This window comes from Argiope bruennichi, chromosome 9 (genome assembly GCF_947563725.1).
Source record: "Argiope bruennichi chromosome 9, qqArgBrue1.1, whole genome shotgun sequence".
NCBI lineage: Eukaryota > Metazoa > Arthropoda > Arachnida > Araneae > Araneidae > Argiope > Argiope bruennichi.
Window position 1 is genome coordinate 122731821 of NC_079159.1, and position 27481 is coordinate 122759301.

Here is a 27481-nt window from a genome sequence, read left to right on the forward strand (position 1 = left end):
TGTGAAAATTTAATAATATTTATAAATAATAGTATTTATAGCAATAAATCTTAAATTAAAGTCTTAAATCTTAAATTACAAAATAAAAAAATAAATTAAATAAACAATAAAAAAAATTGTGACATGTTCCAAAAAGCACATATTGGCTACACATTTGTGACACAAATATCTAGAATTTTAAAAAGAAATAATTTATTTGGCTACTTTTGCTGAACTAACGTTCTAAGAAATCGAATCGGTCATTTTGTTTATCGAAAAGCAATGATTGCAAACCTTAACACGTTGAAGCCAGCGTGACGTTATTGTAAACAAGGCGGAGTTAGAGCGATAGTCTTCTCGTGGGAATCAAAATGCATGCAGATTCCGTCCCAGAAACGTCTTCAATAAATCGAATCTAAACAGAAAGCAGTGCTTTTCGCAAATAAGGACAAAATTCCTAGATAGATTATCATGTTGCAAATAGGCTTCGTCGAGAACCAAATGTTAAATATCTTCCGTTGTTTGTGTCAATGAATTTTATCAGTCGCACTTTCTTTTTGAAGAGTAAAATTTCGTTTTGCTCAAGCGATTAAGATTAAAGCCAACATTTAACGTTGATATTTGCTGACGGGACAGCGATTAGCAATGCACGTTTCCTCTAGAACTTTCTTGGAGCTGTTGGGAAATGCAAAATTTCTTTAGATAAGTGTCCCCTTAAAGAAGAGGGCGGATTTCGTGATCTGTCGCGTTATCCCGAATTTCGAGACGGAGTATAGAGCGGAGTTTACAGCATGGTGTGCCGGAGTTCATCTAACGATCGGTGAGTACGAATTGGCAATGATAAAGTTATGAAACAGGGAGATGAATTCACTTTGACAATTTCAGCAAACATTTTTGATGAATAGAATAATTTGATTTACTTGGAAAAATTACAATGTTCTCTGTATATGCACTGATTATTCGATTTTTAACACAATTCTCCTCGGAGGAATTATTTGAAGTGAAAATGCATAAGAAAACTATTTGTACAGAGATTCTATCTATTTAATATAATAGTTTCTGAATGCCGCAAATGTTTCGCCTGAAAACCAAGTGCGAGCTCTAAAATATCTAGAAGTAATTTAGTTCGGAACAAAATCCATGAAATCTGATATCCATAAATGAACTTAGAAATTCTATTAAGTGCAGCTGCTGAGATATTCGAAAGGGAAAAGTCTGATATAATTTAATTAAACTATACTTAAATAAGATTCTTTCACGTAATTTTTTTAAATAACCTCTAGAAAAATTCTTGACAGTATTTTTTTTTTAAGTGCATTAAATTCTGCAAGAAATATATCAGTATTTCTTATTTAATGAAAAAGAGAAATACGTGCTTTGAATGAATCATTTTTAAATATAATTAATCCATAATAATTTGCTTATTTTTTTTATAATACTTCTTTTGAGATTCATGTTCATAATCTAATTTAAAATTTTTTCAATGGTTTCACATTAATTCAGGAAGAAATTTGGTATTCAAATTTGCAATGCGACTGAAAGGCATGGCTCTTAAATATGCACTGCTTCGAGAAAATGAAACCATATACTTAAGAGAAATATAAGAATGTAAGACCATCGTCACCAGTATTTTGTCTTTACAGCTAAGAGAGAACTATTTCTAAGGGCAATCTTTAGCCACCTTGTCATTCAAATTTTTAAAACCAATTAAAAAAAATTGATTTTAATTTAATCATTATATAAGTAGCTTTAAATAGCAAATTTTGATAAACTGAATAGCAAAGTGCTTAATTAGAGATTATTATCTAAAAAAAGTTGGGTTTCAGTATATCATGTATAAAAAGAATGCACAGCTGAAATTTACAAGTAATTTTAGACAAAACTGTAAAAAAAAATAACAAAATTTTTATTAACACAATCAAAATAATGATTAATAATAGAATTGGTTATTTCATAAAATTATAAAATTCCACATTTTAGCATAACCACAGAATAATTCAAACAATACTAGATTTAAATTTGAATAAGTTCAATTGTAGGGCCTTAGCGCAAAGTTAATGAACTTTCAAAATATTGCAAAAAGATCTCTAGGTCTCTGAACCCCTTAAAGTTATGGGCCCGTAAGCAATTGCCTACTCTACTAATTTCATTATTCGGCTTTAGCTAATAGTAGGACAGCGCTTCCAAAATCTTTTAATTGCACAGATTTCCAAAGGGGGGGCTCTATTTTTTCTCTTTATATTTTCATTCTCAGTTGTTGTTTAGTTTAGTTTTAGCTACATTAACATCCCGTTTTAAGGCAACACTTATTTTGGGATGGACCTCGTAATTTTGAATCGCAGTTAGATGACGATATCTGATTTGGCACTCCCTCTCCAAACTTCCACATCACACCACACCACATCAGCGGAAAAACGTTTGGGTCAAAGGGATTTAACATGCACCAGACCCGCTTACGATTCCGAATCCGAGACCCTACCACCAGGCTCCAAGGCCCCGCCCAGTTGTTGTAATTGTGATTGTAGGTGCACACAATTAGTGCAGTGAAAGTGGAATCTAATAATATAAAGTAGATGCGATTAGAAAAAAAAAAACGTCTTTATCTAGCGTCTTTTAATGACACCAAACGGAAAACAAGAAAAGATATGCACATAAAATGAATTTAAAATCATTCATTTCATTTATTTGAACGTGTTCTTTTTTTTATGCAAATACGAACGAAGTGACATTTATCATTCTGACAAGCCATTAAAAAATCAAATTAATGTAGAATTTTGTGCATATTCTTCAGTTTCTAGAGAATGAACAAATTCTTTTTTTAAATACTGCTATAAATTATCGATTATTACCTACTTAAAAAATAATGTGAAAATCTGAAAAAAAAAAAAATCAGCATGTGAAACCGCACTTTGTATCCTCCCTGATTCTGGAAAAGCATATTTTTAAGGCAGTTAAGCCGTCCGAGAACGATACGATGGTGCTGCGGGCATTCAGTTAAAACAACATTTTTTTTTTTTTTTTTTTTTTTTTTTTTGTAAATTTAAGCTTTTAATATCGAGTTGGTAAGTTTATTAAAATTATTGTAAGCTTTGACAATTATATTTATTTATTCGTTATGTGCTAGTTTTTGAATCTGTTAAAAAGTACAGTATACTCCCAAGTATCCAGCCTAATGTGAAGGAAGGACTGGCCGGATAGTCAAAACGCCGGATAGGCCGGAGTTCTAGGAACTCATTTCTTTGCCTACCAATACCAGAAGACAGAGATTTTATACCAAAACACACTGTTGTAATATGTATTTTCTCGCTCCTTATTGAGTAATAAGCTGTCTATTTAACTCAAGACAATAGAATGTGAACACGGCTTAGTGAATCATAGAAGCAGCTGCCGGTAACGTGTCGAGTTAAAATAGAAGGCTCTGTACTGGTAGTTCATAAACTGCACTGCGCGTTTCACGAATTGAGCCGTTTATATTGAAAATGGGGTAAGTCCATTTTTTTGTTATTGCGAGATATTTAAAGGTTTGTATTTCAATAAATTTAAAAATATTGGTAAGTATTAATAGATATATTTTTTGTATTTTGTGGTACCAGATAATGTAAGTTTGTAATCCAATAGTGTTTACAATGGTGATTAAAAAAATTAGAGTTTTTTTTATAACTAAATTGACTTGCCTCACTTTCAAAATTAATGAATTATTGTAAACCTACATTTAATTGGAAAATATTTCAATTGCATGAGCCTTTTTTTAATAATATAAACAAAATACTATTTAAATTTTTAAAAATATTTAATCATTTGATAAAAGTTCATCGGTATTTTTCTTTCTTTTTAAAACCGCTTTTTCCAGAGGTTGGGTTGAAAATAAATTTTCACGTTTAATTTCATGTACTAAAAATTCATTATATTTTCGAAAATTTTGTATTACTATATAGTAATCCTGGGGAATATGCAAGGAACTGGTTTCTGGATTGAATAGTTACTGGATGGTCCCACAACAAAATCATGATCGTTCGGTAGAAATGAATGTCCTGTCAATAAAAATTTGTGATCAATGATATTTATTTCATTGTCACTGGACTGAATAATCGGTGATGGAAGTAAACATTATTATCGACACACAAAATTAAGATATACTTTTTATTATTTATGAAATACTGTACAACCACCGATTTTCAATATCAAAAATAGATAAATAGAAACACCTCAGATTTCAGACATGATGTCAAACGGCCACATTTGCTTCACCATAGAGCAACCGGAGCTAAATTTTGCCGTAATATATTCGGTCAAATATAATTTCAATCTAAGATGGACTTGCACCACTTTCAAAATAAACAGATTTTCAATACTGTTAAGAGCTAAAACTTCCAACTTCCAAATACTAGAATCTAAATTTTTTTACTGTAAATTTTTTGCGCATAAAAAGATTATAACAAGTTTTATCTATAACTGCCATTATCGCCATTTTTTTCAAAAATGGACTTGCCCCACTTTCAAAATAAACGGCTCAATTTATTAGAGAACAAATAAGTTAAAGGATATAAGCTGTTCACATTTTAGAATAAATTCCGTAATGCTCAACTTGAATGCAGGAAACATAAACAAAACATTAACATAAATCGTAGGCCTAATTCTTAAGAAAATTGATTTTAATTGATTGATAACAAATTGATTTTATTATGATTACACTGATATGAAAAGGTAACCCTAAGTTAAGAGTCAAAACTTACAGTTTTTAGATTTTGTAAAAGTCCTTAACAGACGCTTTGCTTTCCTCCTTTAATTACGATAAAAGAAATTTAGGCCGGATAGTACGGAAACCGGATAGTCACGAACCGGATACTCAGAAGTGTACTGTAAAAATAAAATTTGTCGCTTTTTGTTTTTAGATAAATATTTCAAATTTTGAGTAAATCGAGTTCTTACTGTGATCCCAAAATCGATTCCCACTGCTTTTCATTATTTTGAAGTGCTTTCATTTATTCATTATTTGCTTATAAAATCATGTTTTGTTTTCAATTGATCTAAGAAAGTTCTGCAAATGCATTTTGATATACATTATCAGTAGATATTCAAGATAAAATATAAACGAATTTTGAAGTTTTCAGATGAAAAATAAAAGTATTGTTTCTATCTGAATATAACACACTATGGCACAACACTTTTGGTATATCTGACACTTTAAAAAAAAATATATTTCTTTTGTTAGTCGGAAACACTCATTGGAATCTGCGTTTTTGAGTCTTATACCCACCCCCTACACAAAACATTTTTCCAGGTCACTGCTTATAACGCGAAAAGTACCTTATTGTCTTGGAGCCGCGGTGGCAAGGTCCCGGCTTCGGAACCAGAGCGCTTCAGATTCGAGACCCGATCCCACCGAAGAACCGTCGTGTAAGCGGGTCTGGTGCATGTTACATCCGTTGGGGCCAAACGCTCTCCCACTGGTGTGGTGTGGAAACTTGGAGATGGATATGCCAGCTCAAGTGTCGTCCTCGTCATCTGACCGTTATTCGAAATAACGAGATTCGTCCCAAAAAGGCCCTCGTGTTGCTTTAAAACGGGACATTAACATAACTAAACTAAATTAAAGCCTTATTGTCGTTTGAGTACTTTAGAAACGCTTGTAAAGAGATTGCTAATTCACAGCTCGTATGAAAATTTTCCAAAGGCTTTCACTTTTGAAACAAGCGCAATTGTTTCCCACATTTATCAGGGGTTATTACTTTTATTCCTCAATACACGTAGATTAAATTTGCCTGCAAATGTTTCCAGAAGCTGCAAAATTGTATATTCTAAACGCTAAATAATCTTTTCTGAATTCTTTGTATATCCGTTACCTTTTAGACAGCATGAAATTTTTTATGTTTAGGTCTTTGAAGAATGATAGACTTTTATAGGAGGCAAAATAGAGTGATGAATTAAAGAAATAGAAAAGTTACTTATTATTTCTATTTTTGTTTGGCAGTATTCTTTTGTAATATTAAATTTATTTGTAATATGTGTTCTCATTTTACTTTACTCAAAACTTAGGCATTTTTTGGAAAATATTTGTCCTGTTACAGAATTTTGGTTCAAGCTATATGGAAAAAATGATCCCTAAAATGACTCCAAAGAAAATGCTTTTGAGATGCGCAGAACCTACATTGAATGTTCCAATTCATTGTTTCATTTCATTGCTTGCATATTATCGTAAAACAGACGCGAAATGATTTTTAATTAGTTTTTTTAATAAAACGAAAAAGGAATTGGACGCACTGCGTAAAAGCAAAGAGTCTTTAGCAGTGCCCTTTTTAAAAAGTGAAACTTTATTTCTTTACTGATTAGAATAAATAATTCTAATATCATGAAGAATCTGTTTAATGACGTGTTTAAGTTCGAAATCCCAAGATGCAGAAAAAGTCTTTTATGATCTCACTAAGAAAGAAAAAAATCCGTATTTTTAAGGTATCAATTGGAATACCTCAAATTACGCATTACTTATCCCCCCCCCAACACAATGCATTATACAAAAAATTAGATGCACAGTCTATTGAAAAGTCAAGAACCAAATAAATGTATTCTATAAAAGAGAGCATATGTACCAGATATAAAACCCGAGTATTCCATAAAAGAAAAAAGAAAAATGAGCTTATGTTCTTGGTCTGGGCTCATCCCCACCGAGAGAGATGAATTCTCATTCTTCCAATTTTTTTCTCTTTCTGTTCTCACAAATTGTATTCATTTTTTTTTATTATTATTATTACTTAGCTCAAAGAAACCACTTTCTGCTTATTCCTCACGGGACAGTTGACTCGTGTGGATCAAATAAACATTTTTTAATCAGCAATGTTAGAGAAATAATTAATCAGAAATAGTTGTTGTTTTTTGTCACTAATCTTCAAAACCGTGTTTTTAAGAAATGCACTTCAAAGCTGTATAAAAAAACAACAACCCATATTTAAATAGTGCTTAGAACTTGATACCAGTAATCTATGCAGATGATGAAATAGTATTCATTTTCGACTAGGTAGATGGAAGACGTGATAGATAGAAGGTGCTAGAAGGAAAATATAGCAACATCAATGAAATAACGAGCGAGTTTTTATGTATAAATCTGTTTCGCTTTTAAAATTTCTTTACTTTCTAATACAAGAACACCATTTGTTAACAGTTTGTGATTTTGTCTTCAGTTCTCTTCTTTGAAAATTGATTGATTAAAAATAATCTTAATTATTCTAAATTAATGAGCGATTTTTTTAAAATTCAAATTCGTTCTTTAATTAGATTATATTAAATTCAAGACTGAATCATTTCCACGCTTTGCGATTATGCAACAAAGATTTGCTTAACTATTAAAAATAAATAACATAAATAAATCTAATTGTTTTTAATAAAAATAAAAATGAAAGGATATGAAAGGTGAGAGAAGAATCGTGTAGTTTCAAAGTCGAATAGACGATTCTTTTAATATCATTTTGAAATGCAATAAATGTTTAAAAGTATGTTTTCAGTGTTTATTAAATGTTTCAGCTCTACGGCTTTCAATAAGATTAATCTACCGCCTAGAATAATCATTCTGAACGATCCCTTTCAAATATTTCATCTTCATAAATAATATCCTCATTAACAATGGGAAGATCTATAAAAATTTCAAGAGTTTATCTGAAATATAGAAAACATCCACCCTCGAAAAACGAATATTATGATTACAAGTAAGTAAAGTAATCTTAGCAAATTTTAAAATAATTCTCTAATATATTTTCACTTTTATGAGAAGAAAAGGGCATTCCATCGAAATCGACAGTTCGACAGTTTAAGGAGTAGGGGAAAAAAAAAAAAAAAATGGCCGGTAACATTTTATCAGTGTTCTCACTGACCTTCCAGGCTCCGTTAAAAAGGAATATTTTATCCACCGAGAGTGGTCGTGTTCTACAATGACAGAAAGTTTATCAATTCTTGTATCAGGAAAATAAAATATTCAAACTTCAACACACTAAATTGTAAAAGAAATTGGAATCCATTTTACTAAAAGGAATATAGTAAGCAACTGTTGAAAGAATAAAATGTACTTTTTTCGTTTAACTAAAGTGCTTGTAAAAGGAAACGTTTAAGTCGATAACGAAGTAAGGGCTTATAAATGACAAGGAAATGTCAAGCGAAATTCTCTTTTAAGCAATAGATATGGATCAAAAGGTCATTATGTGGTATAGAATAAAAAAGAATACGTCACAACTGCAGTTTTAGGAAACATTGGAGAATGATATATCCAAGAGGAACATCGATGATATTCAATTAAAATGAATATCCTTGTCAAATATTTAGACATGCAACATGTTGTCCGTTGTTTTCCGACCTCACTTATGAGATCAGAAACAGAAAGGGATGGAAAAAAGAAAGGAGGAACAAAAAGAAAACTTCTCGGTTTTCAACTTTTATTTCTTTTGATTCTTATAAAATTATGTTGCCATAGAACGAATGCCCGTTTTGAAATTGAACGCAAAAGGATGATTGTTTGGTCATATAGTTTTGGTTTCTTGACAGGAATTTGGCTTCTTCAATATCCCATTCATCAAACATTAGTAATCTTTGGAACTATCTGTTAAGTAAGAGAAAATGCGGCATCGCAATGCGTTATAAAATAATTGTTCATTGGTTCTAAATTTTTGTTTTTAGGTTCAATAAATTGTTATTTTGTATAGTGCGCTTCAAAATTACAAATAAAATAGCTCCACATGGATACGCAGTTCAAATCGAAAATTAGGTCATTTAGTAATACAAAAAGAGTTCATTTAAAAAGACGAAACAAGCACTTTTTAAAATAAAGTTTTAAAATAAGTTTTATATTATGAAAGTTATAGAAGATTAATTTTTCTTTTAAGACATTTACATACTTAAAAAGCCAAAATTATCAGTTCATCTGCTTTAATCAGATAAACTAATGAGTACTTTAGAAGAGTATCATAAAAATAGAAATAACTCGGTTTAAATAGCTAAATTTTATCACTGAAGTGCACTATTCATCGATTATGTACATTATACTAACCATAAAATATCTGCGTACTACCACATAATTTAGTTTAGTTTAGTTATATTATCGGCCCGTTTAAAAGCAGCACTAGGGCTATTTTGGGACGGACTTTAATTTTGAACCGCTGTCAAATGACGAGGGCGACACTTGAGCTGGCACACCTCCCCCCCCCTCCAAACTTCTATACCAGCTGGGTACTAATAATACATAAGAGATATTCACGAATAAAACATTCAGTGTCAATTATCATTTTTACAAATATGTCTCATCTACTATAATTTTCATTCTTAAATAGTCTCAATGTATTCTGTGCTGTGTTCATCCGCCTTCGGTAAAAATCAAATTGCAATGCATTGAAAGCAGCTAATGGGTTAAGGTTGCTTTCGCATCTAATTCGATATTACAACTACTGGAGTAAAATAGAAATTAATTTCAGTAGAAAACTCTTCAGTTATGTATCATTGCAATTCTTACGACTCTTAATAATGATATAAAGGGTATAAATACAGGAAAGAATGCGCAAAAAAGAAAGAGATTATTTTAGAATTTCATATTTATTCTCCACTTAATTTTTATCCAAATCGGAGCCGTAAAGAAAAGCCGATTCTATCAAAAATCCTATGGATATGCGAAAATGAGGCTCATTAAATGCACTGGGTGAATAACATCCTTTCGGTAAAGTGGCACTGGTTGCAATATCATCCTCGTCATCTAACCATTGTTTAAAAGTATGCGAGTCTCAAAACTGATTTCGCACAGCTTTAAAATGGTAGTTTGATTTTTCTACACGAAACTAGATTTTTTTTTCTGTAAACAGATACAAAGAAGTTAAAAATGGCTTTATTATAAGCTATGGTATTATATGTGTTTGCATACAAGCCAGTAGAGCTATGTTTCATCGTTGGAGGCCGGATGCAGAATTCTAGAATGTGGCGCATAAATTCCGCCCTTTTTCGGTCCTTTCTCATCTACAGCGCATTGGTGTATCTGACCTGCTCCATTGCAGACTGATTAGCGGATTTGTTGAGCGAATTCTTCACTGTTTCCGTTGGTGTCTCTAAAATGATTCGAGTCTAGTCACCGGCTTGAATCCATTTACCTAGGCATCCATTTCTAATATTTAGTTATCTTTTTAAAACGAAAGAAAATTTACCTCTTAAAGAAATCTATAGACAAAAAAAAAAAAAAAAAAAAAACACCTTTCTTAAGATGTGACGTCACTGACAAGCTAGGGTCTCGTGTGACAGTGACGATTCAGAAACACAATAAAAAGAAACATCCACAACATTCCCTTGTAGTGCAAATATTTTTGTTGAACCAGTAGCCAGAAAGGGATAGAAACGATTATTGTAAAAAAGCTTGCTTGGAATTAAAAAAACAAAGAAATGGCACAGAATGACAGATATCAATTAAAGTTAAATAGAGGAAAACAGACATTTGAGTAATGATTCTTTTTTTTTTTTTCTGTTTCGGTGGTGAAGCGACGTTGTTTTCGAATGTATGCTAATGATTGTTACTTGTGACCGGGTACTTTCCTATAGCTTGATATCACATGTTTTGCCTTTGGAAGAAAAATACTTTTATTATCGTAATGGTCACAAGGATTTTGTCACACGTGCAGGAAAGTGAAAGCGTCAACGCATCGCTTTGTACTAATATCTGAATTTTGAAACTTCTGCTGGCAGAGAAATTTCAGAAATTTATTGCAACATGCTGCTTATTTTCCTAGAAAGAATGTTGGAGCACAAAAATTTCTGTTCGAATTTTCGACTGGTTCTTCGAAATGGAGGATTTCTTTCATTCTTTTTTTTTTTTTTTTTAACATTTGGAGAAGCATTTCACAGATAGTTTTTAATCATAAGCTAAATTTTCCAGCAAAATCTAATTATTACATGCGGGTGCCTTGCCTCGATAAAACTGCAGATTTTATAGCAGTTAGTTTCAATTTAGAATACGATTTTTTTTTTCTTTTTACGGATATATTCAAATTTAGTCCTTGGGAAAGCTTATTCGCTGTCTTTGAAGCTACAAGCAGACTTCATCAATGCTGGATGATGAAACCTGAAGGAAATAAGACTGGAACCTCGCTTCCGAATCATTAGCCTACCCTTTTTCAATAGCATTTTGATGACTGAGCAGTGACTTTTCATTTTTAAGACAAATTTTAATGGTATTGCGTTCTCTGTATTCCATTATTCATTAGAAAAGAACCACACGGGATTCATTCAGCGCTGGCTTTAGGATTCTTTGTCGATAAACTCCCTGAGAGAGCTTCAAACCGAAGCAAAGGCGGAAGAATATTTTCTGAATCTCAATCTACAGATGCACGACAGAATCTCGGCGAAAACAGTGAGGAAAATATTCTCTATCTTTGCATTTCATTAGAGGTCCGAAGCATTCGTTTTGGTAATGAAAATTTATGTTTTTGTTTCCCAGAAGTTTGTAAGCGTAGTTTTACTTGTTTTTCCGCTGGTGATAAGAGGATGGCGTCATTCCGATTCTTTATGAGGAGATTTTCCGCCATTAAATGTTTTCGCTTTACAAAGTAGATGTCGTAATTAAAAATGGACATATGACATGAAGGAACTCTATTAGTGTTCATTCGCTTTATGTCTGCGAGACATCCTTGAGTTTTCGAGAATAGTTAAATCTTTCGCAAATTAACTTGTGTGTGCTCAACCTGTTTCTTTCCGCCGTTTCTGAGAGATTCGTGGATGACGCGTGTGAAAAGATTCCTCCGGAGTTCAATTTGTCAAACCCCCTTTGCTAAAGTGAATAAACTCTCAAGGTCTCAGAGAGGAAAAACCAAAGGTTTATATTCGCCAGCCCACCCCTCCTACAATAATTCAAGTTTCGTTATCTTGCCGTTCCTTCACCCCTTTTCTTTTTCAGCAGCCCAACGCATACGCACGCACACACAAGTGTTTCAAAAACCACGATAAGTATTTGTGTCCATGCAACAACAAGTATAGAAAATAAGAAAAGAATCTCTTAAAAAGTATTATTTGAAATTCAGATTTCTAATATCATACATTTTATAGACGTTTTTGAGAACTTTCCCAAATACAAAGCTTTTCATTTTTTTCGATTCATTCATTTTAGTTATGGGTTCGACCATTTAAATTGGAAATTGATGTGCATTTGTTTTAGTTGAAAAGGAAGATAAGAGGAGCAGCATTTGTCTTTTAACTCAAGAAATGTCCAGTTACTTTTCTATTGATTCATTCACTAAATTTACAAATTTTAATTAAAAAAATAAAATAAAAAAACTCATACCGACATTTAATTTTTCCTACCTTCCAAATATCGGGTTTTCTGTTCTCTGCGATTGGGTCTAGAAATATCTCCCACAAAGATCCATCAACAGTATAAATCTATTTTCAATGGCGCAATTTTCGAATGTAATTACGATAATGCAATGAGTGGTGTAATTATAATGAGTGCAATGTGTGACAATGGTATGTTAATACTAGCAGAGATGAATCAATATCAAAATGGCTGCATTCGAGGTGCTAATAGGGCCGCGGTGGCCTGGTGGCAAGGTTTCGGCTACGGAACCGGAGAGTCTCAGGTTTAAGACCTGATTCCACCGAAGAACCATCGTGCATCTAGTGCATTCCAAGCTCGATGGAGTCAAACGCCCACCCGCTGGTGTGATATGGAAGCTTGGAGAGGGGGTGCCAGCTCAGGCGTCGTTCTCGTCATTTGATAGCGATTCAAAATGATGAAGTCAGTCCCCAAAATAACCCCATTGTTGCTTCAAAATTGGGCGTTAATAAAACTAGACTCGAGGTGCTACTTCTCAAGATGTATTCCTTCACTTCAACTTTTTAAAGAACTAGTTATGATTATTTATTTCTAGACATTTTCTTCTTGTATTGTTTATTTCTTGAAGCCAATTCGATTTCTTAATCTTTGCTTCAGTAGTTACGAAGCTTCTGCCTTTTTTTAATTTTTAAGAATTAATTCGCTGTTACAAATTTAATTTATGTACTATTCGATTATCAAGACCTATAAGCTTGTATTCTCAGTTAAGTATTTATATTTATTTAGCAGCAAAGGTCGATCTTGATGAAGCTTGCATTAAATTAAAGAACCCTACTCGAGGACACTTCGCTGGAATTAGAGAAAAACGTTGCTGAAAAGCATTTGAAAGCACCAATAGCCGAGCTATTTGTATTTCAATCAATGTTCTTCCACACATTGTATCCAGACGATGAAAGGCAGAATGCGCGCCTCCTCCACCCCCCTTCCTTAATAATGCTTTATTTATTCATATGTAATGATAGATTTGCTGGATTACTGTCGATTTTTGATGCTTAAATTTGATTGCGCAAAGATAACAGTGGAGAACAATAGAAAGCTCTTAATGTACGAGCATGCTTGTAGGAATTAGTACTTAAAAAGTATTTTTCTGAAATATGACAGAAATAATATAATTCCTTTAGCACGAATCCGTAACGCTGAATATTCTTATTTCGTTGAATTTCTGATACAGCTTTATAAGAAGGACGTCAGAGAAAAATAAAATGTCTCTTTTTTTTCTTTTTTTTTTATTTGTTTCACTGATAAATATAATTCTTTTTAATTTTCTAGCTCTGAGTTTTTTTATTCTTTGCTGATATTTTTTCAAAGGAATTTACTTTTTATGGTATCATTATCTTGTTTGCTCATTGGGATTTTTAAGTGTTTTTGTAGATGTTGTTTTAAAATAACTGAAAAGCAGCTGAAAATTTTCCTATCTAAAAGACAACTGTTGCTCGATGAATGGGTTTCAAACAAAATGATAATCAAACTCCGGAAAGAGAGTTATTAAAAATCCCTTTACTACAATAATATAACAATAAATCCGAAATTACGAAAGGAGTAGAAAGTATTAGAAGAATTAAAAAAGATTATGTCACACAATTATGTCTCCTAGGCACACAACTAAGTACCACAAATCACCTGATCAATTCCATTGAGATATTGTTTTTCAAGGTTTTACTATTCCATCAAATAATATTGCTAAAAATCAATTATCTGAATTCTTACAAATAGATTTCTTTAAGTAAGCCTCAACAAGGTTTAAAATTAAAATTAAGTAGCATGACCCTGAATAAGAATGAATGTTTTCAAAGAATGCATTAATTTCTGAATTGAAAAATTTCTGTAGCAATTGCTTTAGTTAATAATATAGGTAAGAATTATATAAGAAGATTCGAAAATTGAAAAAAAATAAATGCGCAACTCGGCATCCTGAGAGACGGTCCTGGAATCAAATAAATCCTTCAATGGAAAGTACTCAGCAGTTTTAAGAATTAAATAAGGGAAATTTCTGTATTGTGTGTGAAATAATGTTAAACCGGATATATTACTGGAAAAGAAGGATACAGCAAAAGAAAAGGGAGGCTATTATAATTCAAGGGAACACTTCAACGGCGAAAACAAAGTAATAAATTATATTTCATTAGAATAAAAAAAAAATTTGTAAATACTTTCACAAAAACTTTAAGTATGACTTATCAGAACATAATACTTTGTGTCCACCTCTCAGGCCAAGAGCCTGCCATTTCGACAGCAGCGTGGTGAGATAAGAAACTATATTTTACATGTTATTTATAGATTTATCATGAAGCTTCTTATAACTAAAAAGGCCTCGGTGGCTGGTGGTAAGGTCTCTTCTTCGGAGCCGGAGGGTTTCAGGTTCGAGACTCGATTCCACCGAAGAACCGTCGTGTAAGCGGGTCTGCTGCACGCTAAATGCGTCGGGGCCGAACGTTCTCCCGCTAGTGTGGTGTGGAAGCTTGGATAGGGGGATACCAGCTCAGGTGTCTCCATCTGACCACCATTCAAGATTGTGAGGTCCGTCTCCAAATAGCTCCAGTGTTGCTTTAAAACGGGACGTTAATATAATTAAACCAAACTAATCTCCTATCACTGAAAATTACGACGAAAGGTGAATACGAAATATTCATCTTTTTTTATAATTTTAAAGATTTTACTTTTTAATTAAAAAATTCAAAAAAAATCTGATATTTTACTTGAACGATGAACAAATAGCTTTTGAAATAATACCATATTCATAAATATGCAATTTAATATAAACCCGAAATAAAGCGTTTCGTTAAAACAACATATTTTGGTTTATGTTTCAATAAATTTAATGTTAATCTTTCTTCTGGTAAAAGGTATTTTAATAAAAATAATATTTTAAATTATATAATTCAACGGTGAATATTTTTTAATTCTTGGAGCGCAGCATTTAGCTTCGTATAGCTTACTTTTTTAGCTAATAATAACATGACAAACAGCTTACATGTACAACATTAATTATTAAATTATTTATAGTCTAAATCTTTTCTCATAGTTTCTGAAATCATGAATAACACCTGTAGAAACATATTTTGTGCAGTTCTGATAACATTTAAAACAAATTTCTTTTAATCTTTAATGCATCTTACTCCATTTATTAAATTCACAGCTTTTACTCATGATCGTCTAATCAGCATAAAGCAAACAGAAACTTAACCGTATTTAAAACAATGATATGAAAATTTCGCGTCGCAGCTTGTATCATGCACTACTTTTAAATTCTGTCACAAAATTATTATTGATTATTTTGCTATGAAATTATTTTGCATTAGCAAGCAGTGAAAAATGTAACTTTTTTTTACAAGATAAACACCTTTTTTGTAGATCGCCAGTTCGAAAGAAAAAAAAAAAAAAAAAAAGATTATTTCAAATATGGAGGAAGATTTCTCTAATGACTGTTATGAGTTACTGCAGTACAGATTTCAAATTTGTTACAAATAAAAAGGGAACAAAATTCAGGAGAATGTTTTTCAAACAGATTTCTCTTTCTCCATTTAATTTTAGCTTTCTTTTTTTTCCCCCCTCGTGACCCTTATTTGCGTAAATGGCATTTGAATTAGCTTCGGTAAAACCAAAATACTACATAAATATAAATATTTTATTACACTCTTTTCTTCACAAAAAATTATTATTACTAGAAAATGTTTTAAGTCAAGAAGGATTTGAGATGAAAATTGGGTGATTCTTCATTTCTGTTTGAAAATTAAATTTCTAGAAAACATGAAGATTTTTTCGTCAGAATTTACTCTGAAAACAGCCTCAGAAACTTAAAAATGTCGAAATGCATTCATGATTGACAACTTACAATAATAAATGCCAGATTTGTAAACAATAATTTTGATGTCATCAAGAAATCAGAAAACTTCTCATCTTATTCTCGGTTTTAGTCTTGCTGCCAATTTGTATACAAGTCGCTAAAATTCGTAAATGAAATGAATATAAACAGATAATGGAAAAAGCAACTGTTTATGTCACGAATATCTTCATTTTTTTCCCTTTTAGATGACTCCGAGGAAAAGTACCGAGGAAATTTTGTTTTAATCTGTAAAGTAAATACTTATTATTCTTATAACGTACGTCATACATAAACATTATTCTAGAAAATTTAGAAGTAACATAAGCAACCAATTATATACTCTTGTTTTTACTTCTTGCTAAAAGTTTTTTTTTTGTTGTTGTTGTTGTTAATGCTGCGCGTCCAATTACTCTAGTAGCGCTCAATGGGGATTTCCTAACTAAAATTTTATATCTCGCAAATTAAGAAGCTATGACATAACATAAAGCCATCTTGTGCCCCCCCCCCGGTGCCTATAACACTTAGTTATCAAACCAGTTGAATGAGTCCAAGATGGAAGCAAAAAAAAAAAAAAAAAAAAGAAAAGAAAAGAAACGGTAAACCATTCAGGGATCTCCTCAGAAAATCTCATTGGTGTCAAATCCTGCATGGTTCTATTCAATATTTTGGTGAATTAATAATCAAATGAAGAATACTTAAAAACAAATGGTGACAATGGGTTGAACTTACAGAGAAATGTTGCTGTTTGCAGAGGCAATCTCTTTACATTTTTGAGGCCATTAGCTGTGGGTAAACTATATAGAGATTACAAACTAAAGAGGAAAAAAATGATAAGTAACTTTGTAAACATCTATATGACATGTATAAAAATATAAATAAACATTTTAGCATCAGAAATCTGTACCGCCTGTCTGGGTCCTGTGGTTTTGACTTCCTTTGTGAGAGGAAGCTGTCACAGATTTTATTAATGACTAATAGCATTTCTTTGCACTAGCCGATATAATAACAAAATATTTAATGATTTTTTTTCACTCTGGGACATCATCCCCCTCAACAAGGCAAGGAATGTCTGAACCGGTATTATGAAAATAATATTCAGAAACTGATCAACAAAGCCAAAGTAAAAGAAGTTTCATTCAGTTAATACAGAAATAAAAAAGCAATCTGAACACGTTTCGCGGAACGCTCCAGAATATTCAGTCGCAATTCCAGTAAAACACTTTTTTTTTTTTTTTTTCCCCATTGAAAGAAAGATCCTATTATTCAATCAACTGAATGGGATAAAAAAATATTGCATTTTATCAGATATTCATTTATCATGACGATTTGAACTGTTTAGCGTTCGATATTTTCTAAAAGGTTTCAAAACATAAATTATTCTTATGGAATAATTCAAACCTTCGTTTTTAATCCTTCATGTCCATTGCTTTAAGTCACTTTTAGAGAGACATATTTGGCATGTGATTCGAAATGGATTCATTCTTCACAAAATGATTACTATTCCTGATGAAAAGGGTTAGCTGTGGATCGCTTCACTTTTCATTTCGTATAACACAGAAAGCTATTTTGGTAATAATTCGGAAACGGGCAAAACGGAACACAAATCATTGGACGAGTAGAGCAGCGATTGGAATTGAAACAGAAATTTTTATCTCAAATTTTGAAGTGTCCTTAAATTGTGACTCTTGACAAATAAGGAGAAAAGCCTTTTGCATGATCTTTGATATTTAATTTTCGAAAATAAGGGGGCGAGGACCCATCTGTGTTAAACATTATATTGAAATATTTTAATCATGTTTACATTTTCCAATACTACTTTTCAATGTCTAAATTTCTGATTTAAGTATGGAGTCAGGGGATGAAAAAATAATCAATAAAAATCAAGTGTCGTGAGAATTTCTTTGACCGAAAGGGTTTGCTGTCCTGTACCGAAGCAGTACTGACCTCTCACGTGATAGAATGTTTCGTGACATCGTATTCCAGGGAATGAGCTTAGGAAAGTGCGTTCCGGTGACGTACAAGGAAAGCGAGGAGTGTTTCTTTCATTTCTTCTTCAAGGGTAAGCGCTTTCAATTCGACTGCGAGGGTTGCTGCGGTGAGGGTCTTCACGGTACGCATTTGGTGAGATTTTTCTCTTTGAAAATGACTTCGATCTTTCTTTAAATTAGATTCATGAAACCATAACTTTATATCTTTGCTTAAAATTTTATACTTAAATTGAGTGATGCAAAAGATTGCTTTAAAGTTGTTGCACTGCATTTTCAGATTTTTGCACTCATTATTATAACTATTGATATTTCTATAATCAAGCCCTTCGTTGCCCGTAACGCGTCTAACGCGTTCAAGTGAAATTTCTACTGAGCGGTAGCGTTCTTCTGCGTTCTTCTACATTTTATAACTTTTAAACGCTCTGTAAATGTTTACTTGTTTAAGTTTTTATTTTTGCTTGTTTTAATGCTGCGAAAAACAGAAATTTTCGCTGGCAGGAGAGGACGATGAAAGGGTTAAATAACAATTATTGGGTATGCCTATTGTAAACTTTCAAAGCATCTATACATTTTTTTTCATCCGTGTTATAATTAATTTTGTACGAAGAATTTTGAAAATCTTCATCGAAACTGCCGAAATTTTTCTGAGGAAATCGCATCTCTGTAGAAGATCTTACCTAAACAATACGCTTAGTTCTTATCAATTGCGTCAGATATATTCAGTTGCATTTGCAGTTTGTTTCATCCCTAAAAAGCAGTAGTGATGATCGCGTGTCAAATAATTTCTCTTTCTTTGCTTCTTGAAGACGAAACGGAAGTTTGATTCTTTAATGATAATGAAATTTCTATCTTTTAAGTAACAATGGTACACTTTTGTGCCCCATTGAAATAGTTAAATGATTGAATTGAGTTCAATGAAATGAAATTATCTTTCGAATTATTTCGTATGCTATGAATTTTAAAAAGTAGGTTTTCTTTTTATTTAAAATGCAGTTTGGGAGTATAGCTTATTTATTGAACCAAAACATTTATAAACTTCAAATGGTCAGAAAAATGTGTTTCTAAATGTAAATACGGTTTGGGCACAGGTAACATTTCTTTATCGCTCGAGGGTATCAGCGATAGTGATAGCGCTCGAGGGTGTCAATTTGAAAGCGTCTTATTTTCTAAATCTAAATTGCTACGCTTCATTCTCAAATATGTCTCTTTTAGCAAATGTAATTCTCATAAATTGCTTCTATTATTCTTGATAATATTAGTAAAATAGCCAAACACAGGCTTAATAATCCAAAATAAATAAATAAATTGCGAATAGCTTTAAATATTCAAATGATATCATTCGTGATTTTTAAAACTGTATCCTTTCTGGTTTTAAAATAGGTAGCATTCTTAATTCTCACACATGTTCCGATTGCGTTCTTATTGCCAATATTCACACAAAGATAATTCGCATTTTGAAAAATTATCTTAAATAGCGTTAAGTTCAAACTGAATTCAACTTTCAAATGAGGATAATTATTTACAGAATAATTATAATTATGACGATCGATCTAATCAATCAATATATTACAACGATCGATCTAATAAAAATTTCTTTTAAGGTATATTTACATTTACCTTAAAAGAAATTTTTAAGGTAAATGTAAAGGTTTATTCTCACAGTAAGACAGTCATGAAACTCTGATGATTATATCAGAGTATGTATACATTTTTAAAAGTCATGTGTCGGGATGTGATTTTTAAAAATAAATTTTGAATTAAAACACCAAGGAAATTATTAAGGATCTTAAAAGTTTTAAAAATTCATCTTTAAATTTGTTATGCTTTAAGAAACGCGGGATAAACATATTGGAGCAATGTAGACATTAAAATGATATTTTTGAATAAAGATTCGTTCTTTTTTTATCTTTCTGCGCACATGGGACTGTGCCCATGGAAAATGATCGGAAATTATATTTTTCTCGATTCTTCTTTCGAATGAAATATCTCCTGAAATTGTTTCTAGAATTCCGAATATACCATGTGATGAAAAGTTGTCTTCCTGTGATTTTGTATCTCAACGTAAATCATTTCACACACAAAAAAAAAAAAAAAAATCGCGAGGATTGATGTAAATGTATTTACTAATTGTTCATAGATGCTAGATCTGTGCTCGCATCTCTTCGCCTTTTGTGGAAAATAATAGGATCCAATTTTATTACTTTAAGTCGTTGGTAATACAGATTTCTCTACTTTCCATATCAAATGCTCCTAGATGTTAGGCAGAATAAGGAGGAAGTTGAAACCTCGGTTCTCACATTAATAAAAATCACAAATTTAAAAAACTTGCTTGTCAAACGTCAAGATAGCTTGATTAAGCCCGCAGAAACATTTTAAAAGGACAAATTTGTAAATTATTTCCATCGTTTTATAAATTTGTACAAACGTTTAATATTTTACTTAAATAAGTGTTACGCAAAAAAAAAAAAAATACATAATAAAAATTTCTATTGATATCTGCACCCTTTTTCAAAAAATTTAATCTTGTCAAAAGAAAAAAAAATGCTAGTCTTCTGATATTCGGATCGAAAAAAAAAAAAAAAAAAATCATATTTTAAAGGGTTATTCGACGATTTCAGAGAATATTGTAAAGGTCTATTTTCAATAAATAAAAAAACAATGAAAATTAAATTTGAAATTTTGTCTCACTTATTGAATACATTTTCGATACATATTTATATAAATATATTTCGATATATTTTTTTGAATAAATTTTTCGATGGTCCAATTCGCTTACCAACCCGCTGTATTTAATGTTTTCTGAGACAAATGGCACCATATTTTTCTGAAAAACGACCGCTTTAATACTATCTTTATACTATCTTTTAAATTATCTGAAATCGAAGAACAACCCTCTTAGAGCAGGATTTCCTTTTTCCCCGCGAATCCAGATAAGTAGAAAAGTACTTACATGCATTTTTCATTAATTCTGTTTTTACTATAAAAATGAATTTAAAAAATACAGATATCGATCTAAAATTTTCACCAGTTTTTTTTTCCATCTCTGTTAAGTGCCCACTTAAATATAATTCACAAACTTTCACCCAAATAAAAAAAAAATCTAAATTTATGCTTGTTTTAAAAATATTCTAGTTTAATTAAGCTACCTTAATGATCGACTATTGATTTTGAGATAATATCCCGTACCTAAACTCTTCCTCAGATTAAGAATTTTTTATTTAGATGTGAAAAGAAAATGTTCCCTCACTTCTTGCAGAGAAGTAATTATCGTGGTTTTTGTCTGGATGCTGCCACAACAACTTCACACAATAAAATTGATACCAGATTTCTTTCCATATCAAAATGCAATTCGATTGGGCATAGAGTTAAAACAGTCATCTGAAGAAAATTTTACAAGATATGTTAAAAATAAGAAAAGATACTGGAAGTATGTTTCACGAAGCGTTCGACTTAAGCTAGAATCGATTCCGTAGGAGCCGAATTCTAGAGCAGGGGTGGGCATTAAGTCGATCGCGATCGACCGGTGGACCGCCAAGGCATTTTGGGGTGTCCGCCTTTACGCGCATGCTAAAAGAAATGCATTAATGGAACATTGTATTCTTTTACCTCTTGAGGAAAGCGAAGTTTTTCTACTTCAAAATGACATTATTTTAAAAGCACGTTGTTCAGAATCTAAGAATAACTTTTCTAATCTAATAGACGTATCCTAATTTTTTAAAAATTACATATCATTTAACATCGTTCTTTGCTTATACCTACCTGTGTGAATTTGCATTTTCAACGATGAATATAATTAGGACAAAAAATCGTTCCCATCTCACAGACGACCCCTTTGAATCCAGTACAAGATTAGCAGTTAGTAATTTTATACCGAGATATTGTGTACCGTTTGAAGCCGAAGTTTTCTACTAACGATAACTACCAGAACTAACTTTAGATGAAAACGATTTTTTTAATGTATTTCGAAATGTTTGATATTAAATGAATCATTTGATATTATTGTATTTGTAATTTTATACCGAGATATTGTGTACCGTTTGTAGCCGAAGTTTTCTACTAACGATAACTACGAGAACTAACTTTAGATGAAAACGATTTTTTTTAATGTATTTCGAAATGTTTGATATTAAATGAATCATTTGATATTATTGTATTTGTAATTTTATACCGAGATATTGTGTACCGTTTGTAGCCGAAGTTTTCTACTAACGATAACTACGAGAACTAACTTTAGATGAAAACGATTTTTTTTTAATGTATTTCGAAATGTTTGATATTAAATGAATCATTTGATATTATTGTATTTGTATCTATTACTATTGTGTTGGTATCTTGCTATTATTATTGTGTTTGTAGTTATGTAGTTATGTTCTTCATAGTTAAATTTACGTATTCCGCATTTAATATTAAGTTGTAATAAATATCGTAGATTTTTTTTTTAAAAAAAAAAAGCTCACCACACCTACCCCACTGGGTGGACCGCAACACCTTGAAAAATTTAGAAGTAGCTAGTATTCTGGAAAAGTCTGCCTATCCCTGTTCTAGAGGCTAAGCGACTATTCTTGCCATTCAATTCTATCCCGATGTCTGCTGCGATCATGCGCATGCGCGTTATTATTGCATTGGTTATAGATATAATCACATGTGACCAACAACTAACTTTCATTTTCTAAATTTTCAGAAAAGTAATTACATTAGAGCCATAATTAATATATAATTAGTATGATCACCATTTTACGGAAAGACAGACAAATATAGAAAAGTAATTATGTCCGAATCATAAAAGTTGCAACAAAAGGTTAAAGAAGAGGCAGGCATTTTACATTCATTCTGTTTCTGAGTAAAAGCTATGCCACTAAAAATAACGAATAACGAAGACAACTTGACTAACGCATTTAACGAATCGGTGATAAGTTTAATTAACTCATATGTAAAATTTAAAGTAAATCATGCGGAAATTCTAGCATGCTCTCTAATAAAGATCTTCTCTCCCTTCTTCCACAGTAAATAGTGGATCTTGATTATAGCCTAGCAGGACATTGGCGAGAAATAGTTACGGAATATAGACCATTGGCATGAATTTAGCACGTTTATTGAACTTATCATGCGAATATTATTTTAACATCTTTTTTTTTTCTAACTTATCGGAATCAAAATTTCAAACGGAACTATAATTGTAGTCACAAGATCACAGACCGAATTTCCTTGATTTAAATTATTGCATGAATTAATTATTGCGTTTACATGCATGTGAAAGTGTAGACAGATTTGGTTGAAAATTTGACAAGAACTTACATTTTAGATGCTAAGCTCGTATTCCAAATTTCAGCTATCTAGTTCGTTATGCGTTGAAGTTAGCAAGTTCACTTGCACTCAAATCTCCAAACAAACCAACTTCCTCTGGACGAATTTCGTTGAAAATTTTATATCAACAAATTCGGTCTAAAGTGCATATACCACATTTCATCAGTCTAGCTCAAGAGTTTTTGAGTATTATGTTTATAGACAGACGTAATTTAAAAAGTGTTTTTCGAGCTTAAGAAAGTGTAAAACTAGGATATTAGTCAAAATCTCAAATTCGAGTTTTTTGAAGATGCAATGCTTTCTCTATTCTTCGTATGCAAATAAGTAAATAATTATTTAAACAAAAAGAATTAAGTGCCACGTTTTGAATGAATAATTTCTCCCATATAGATGATCTTGGAAATATATAACTGCAAATTTTCAGAACAATCTACATGGGTTTATAACTCTATATGGGTCTAGAAGAAACTATTTTATACTTTTTAATGAGTTTAAGAAACGTGGTTCATTGATTTTTTTTATTAAATAATTATTTTTTGTTTTTCTGTCTTGTGTGGGTGATTTTGAATTAACTTCCTAGTAACTTATATTACCATCTGTTCTTAGTGAAAAAGTTTGTTTTTAATAGATTTAAAAACTTGTATCGAAGTTGTTATTCATGATTTATGCAGAACAAACAAATAAGAAGACAGACTAGAAAGCAAGCTAATATTACACTGTCATCCAGTCCTGAATTATGTTTAAAGTCGCAAGTCTCTATATCACCGGGAAGTTAATTTTAAAATGGAGTGCAAAATGTTTACAAAATGGACAAGAAAGCGACTTAATGGAATCGTGTTAATACATTGCGCACACGGATATGTTTTGCTTTCGTACTTTTAACAATAATAAGGATAATTGAAACAATCACTGATCATTACGAAATATTTTGATGCACGTGCAGATACGATTGCCACAATCCGCGTGTCATGTCTTTAGTTACCGAATTTTGACGGCAAAAGTTAAGCCGAAATCATCGCAATACACGCACACAATACACGACTGGCAGAAGAGATTTTGATTCATGATGTTTGTGTTCGGCTGAATCATAATAATTTAGGAAATTATGTGAGTTTCCGAGTTTGCTTCCAAACGAGAGAGATGGTGATAATGCACATACATTTAGAAGACAATAAATCTATTCTCTTTGTCTTCTTTTTAAAAAAAATCAGAAATCTGTTTCCACCCATTCAGACAGACACTTAAACAATGGTTGTGTGTAACTTGTGTTCACTCATTAACTAGTGTCATATGCGCTCAAGCATTATGACCGGCTGCCATATTATAAAGTTTATCTTTGTTTATAAAGTTTGGGGCATTGACAACGAGAGACGCCAGATAATCAATCGATTTCTGTATGAAAATGACACTCCATGTCTCTGATAACGGAATGGAGCTTCCACAGACGAATGCTGATGGCCGAAATGATTGCTGTTTTGAAATGAATGACTAATACCGCCTTTTAGGTTGAAAATAATTAATAAAATGAGAAAAATTCACTTTTATCAGTTTATTAAAAAAAAGACATGTACAGTTTTCCTGTACAGAACGCATTTCTAAAAATCATAATTTTTATGAGCATGATACTAATTTAATCTATTAAATTGAAAGCATAGTTTTCAAATTTAATTTCTATATCTTGCATTTTAATTTTTATAACTTGCTGTGAAACAGATTAAAACAAAATATACAACAACTATTTTAAATTCAACTTTAAATGGATATTAATAATACTTAGTTCTTTCACTTATTCTCAAAATTCTTCAGCAGTGTAATTGTCATCCATTACATGTCAATTGAATACTATGTGGCAAACTACATCAGTTGTTAAAGTGATTAAACATATGAAAGAAAAAATGCTTCATTCATCGTGAAATTGCTATATTAATGTATAAATGAAACACAATAGATAGTTTTTACATTCTTAAGATAATTAGTGTTCAGTATAATTTTGAAAATTTATATTTAAATATAAATAAATGTCATAGATTTCTTATTTTCTTTCTATCACTTTAATGAATCGAAAGATTAAAAGTTCTAATTTATCATCTATCATTATCTGAATTGTGTTGAAAACTTCTACAAAACTGTCAATTTCGTAATTATAAATTATAAAAAAATTACAAACTATTTAATGAAACGTCTGATTCGTTATAGCAATCGACTAATAACAAAACCAATGCAGTTCTTGTAAAATAATTGTCAGCATCATTCAAGCCCTGATTTAAACTTTGTGGGCTCGAAATTACATAAGCTGCAAACTTCTGTGCAGTTTCGCCTGAAATTTTTTCAAATTTCTTCATTTACATTGCTGCCAAAAGCTCCAGAAATTGTGCAAATATGCAGGCCTTTTAATCATTTAAAAATATACTGGCCTTTTAATTTATTAGGATAAGTAATTCAGCATTTGCTGAGAAACAAAAATCAAGCAAGATGATTCTTTAAATTTCAATTTAAAATATTTTCTTTCTTTACTAACCAAAAACAAAATTTCTGATTATATTATCAAAGCATATACTATGGACATCGTTTTTATGTCCAATTAGTTCTTTTTTAAAATATAATTTTTTAGTGTTTTTTTAAATTATTCAGTTACCAGTTCTGTTGAAGTTCAATTCAGTTGAAAGATTTTAAGAAATTTTTAGATTAATGGTTAGTTCAATACATTTTATATCTTTTCAGAAATCAATACTGGAAGCGTGCTACTGAGTAAAGTAGCGTTGACTTAAAGTATCCGGAACCCTTCTTAAGACACAAAATTGTGAAAGAAACGTCGCCTTATCGAATGATAATTGGGTGGGATCACTAATCAATCTTACTAACAATTAACCCTTCGCACTCGGATGGTGCCTCTTACTTAGAATTCAAGACGGTGCATCATTTTGACGTTTTATTTATTTACTTTTCAATTTTGATTGTTAAAAACGCCGGTTATATTTCCGTCGATAAAAATACACTGATAAAAATCTTGGTAAAAGAGTATTTAGTGCAAAATGAAAATCTAATTTTTTTTACTATAATGACTAATTAAAGAAGATGCAATGCATTTATGAATATGACCTTTGCAGCATTCTAGTTAAAATTTCATATTTTTGAAATGTAACATTGTTTGTTTTCATTAAGAAATATAAAAAAGTTCTATTTTCCGTTGAAGAAAGTTATTTTCCAAATTATAAAAACTATTATTCAATTTACATTATGATTTCTATACTGGAAGCAGTTTTTGCAATCGAAATATTTATTGATTATCTTAAGGTAGATAGTTTTAAAAACATGAATGATGTTTAAATTTTTAATTTTAAAAGATTCATATCTGTCAAAAATTCATATTCACTTTGTAAAAGAGGACACATTTCCTCTTGAAATATTTTTAAGGCGGATTCGTTATTCTTACAAAATCTCTTAGTAATTTTTGCTACATGTTTCTTGAAGTCGAGCGGCTTACAAAATGAGTCATTTTGGAGAGAATACTGTTGTTTTCAAACACTTTTTACTTTTTTCAGATTTTTCGTTAAAGCAAAGGCATCTAATTACATTCTTAAGGCTAATACGGTATTGTTGATATTGACATCTAGTATACACAGATGGTGGCTTTACTTTTGATGCTTCAAAAATTTCAATAGTAGTATTCATATTAAAAATCACGTCAAAGCAACGGAGAAAAAAGAAGGCACACCGAACACCAAATCAAAAGATAAAATTTCTGTTTCCCGCATTTTTAAAGGGGCTTGATTAGTTTTACAGCGGGAAAAGAAGATTATTCCATGAGGAATAATCCTTAGACCATTAATCATGTCTCGTCAGAACGAGAAATATGCATTCTCTGTAATTCCTATACATACTAACCGAGTTTTCCTGCGAATGGTAACTAAGCTCCAGTAAACCTACAAAAGTGAAAGCTGAGTGAACGCAAGTTTCACAATCCCTCAAACAACGGAATCATTTTCACTTTTTTTTTTCTTTGCAGGATTTCTACTATCGTCTTACTAATGGGCCGTGACCATTCGG

The 27481-nt window shown here is 31.3% G+C and overlaps 1 protein-coding gene across 5 annotated transcripts in view; it reads left to right on the forward strand.

Annotated features, from left to right (window-relative positions):
* Positions 1 to 27481, forward strand: part of LOC129983906 (SEC14-like protein 2) — a 75470-nt gene that overhangs the window by 16242 nt on the left and 31747 nt on the right. The window contains exon 1 of one of the 5 annotated variants that reach the window (XM_056093606.1): positions 678 to 799. The exons of 1 other annotated variant lie outside the window; for it this stretch is intronic. In XM_056093606.1, coding sequence (XP_055949581.1) covers positions 771 to 799 — 29 coding nt within the window. In that variant the 5' untranslated portion in view covers positions 678 to 770. Of the gene's footprint in view, positions 1 to 677; positions 800 to 3443; positions 3464 to 18161; positions 18264 to 27481 lie in introns of those variants that run through there. 3 more of the 5 variants (XM_056093607.1, XM_056093608.1, XM_056093609.1) reach the window with 3 other exon arrangements.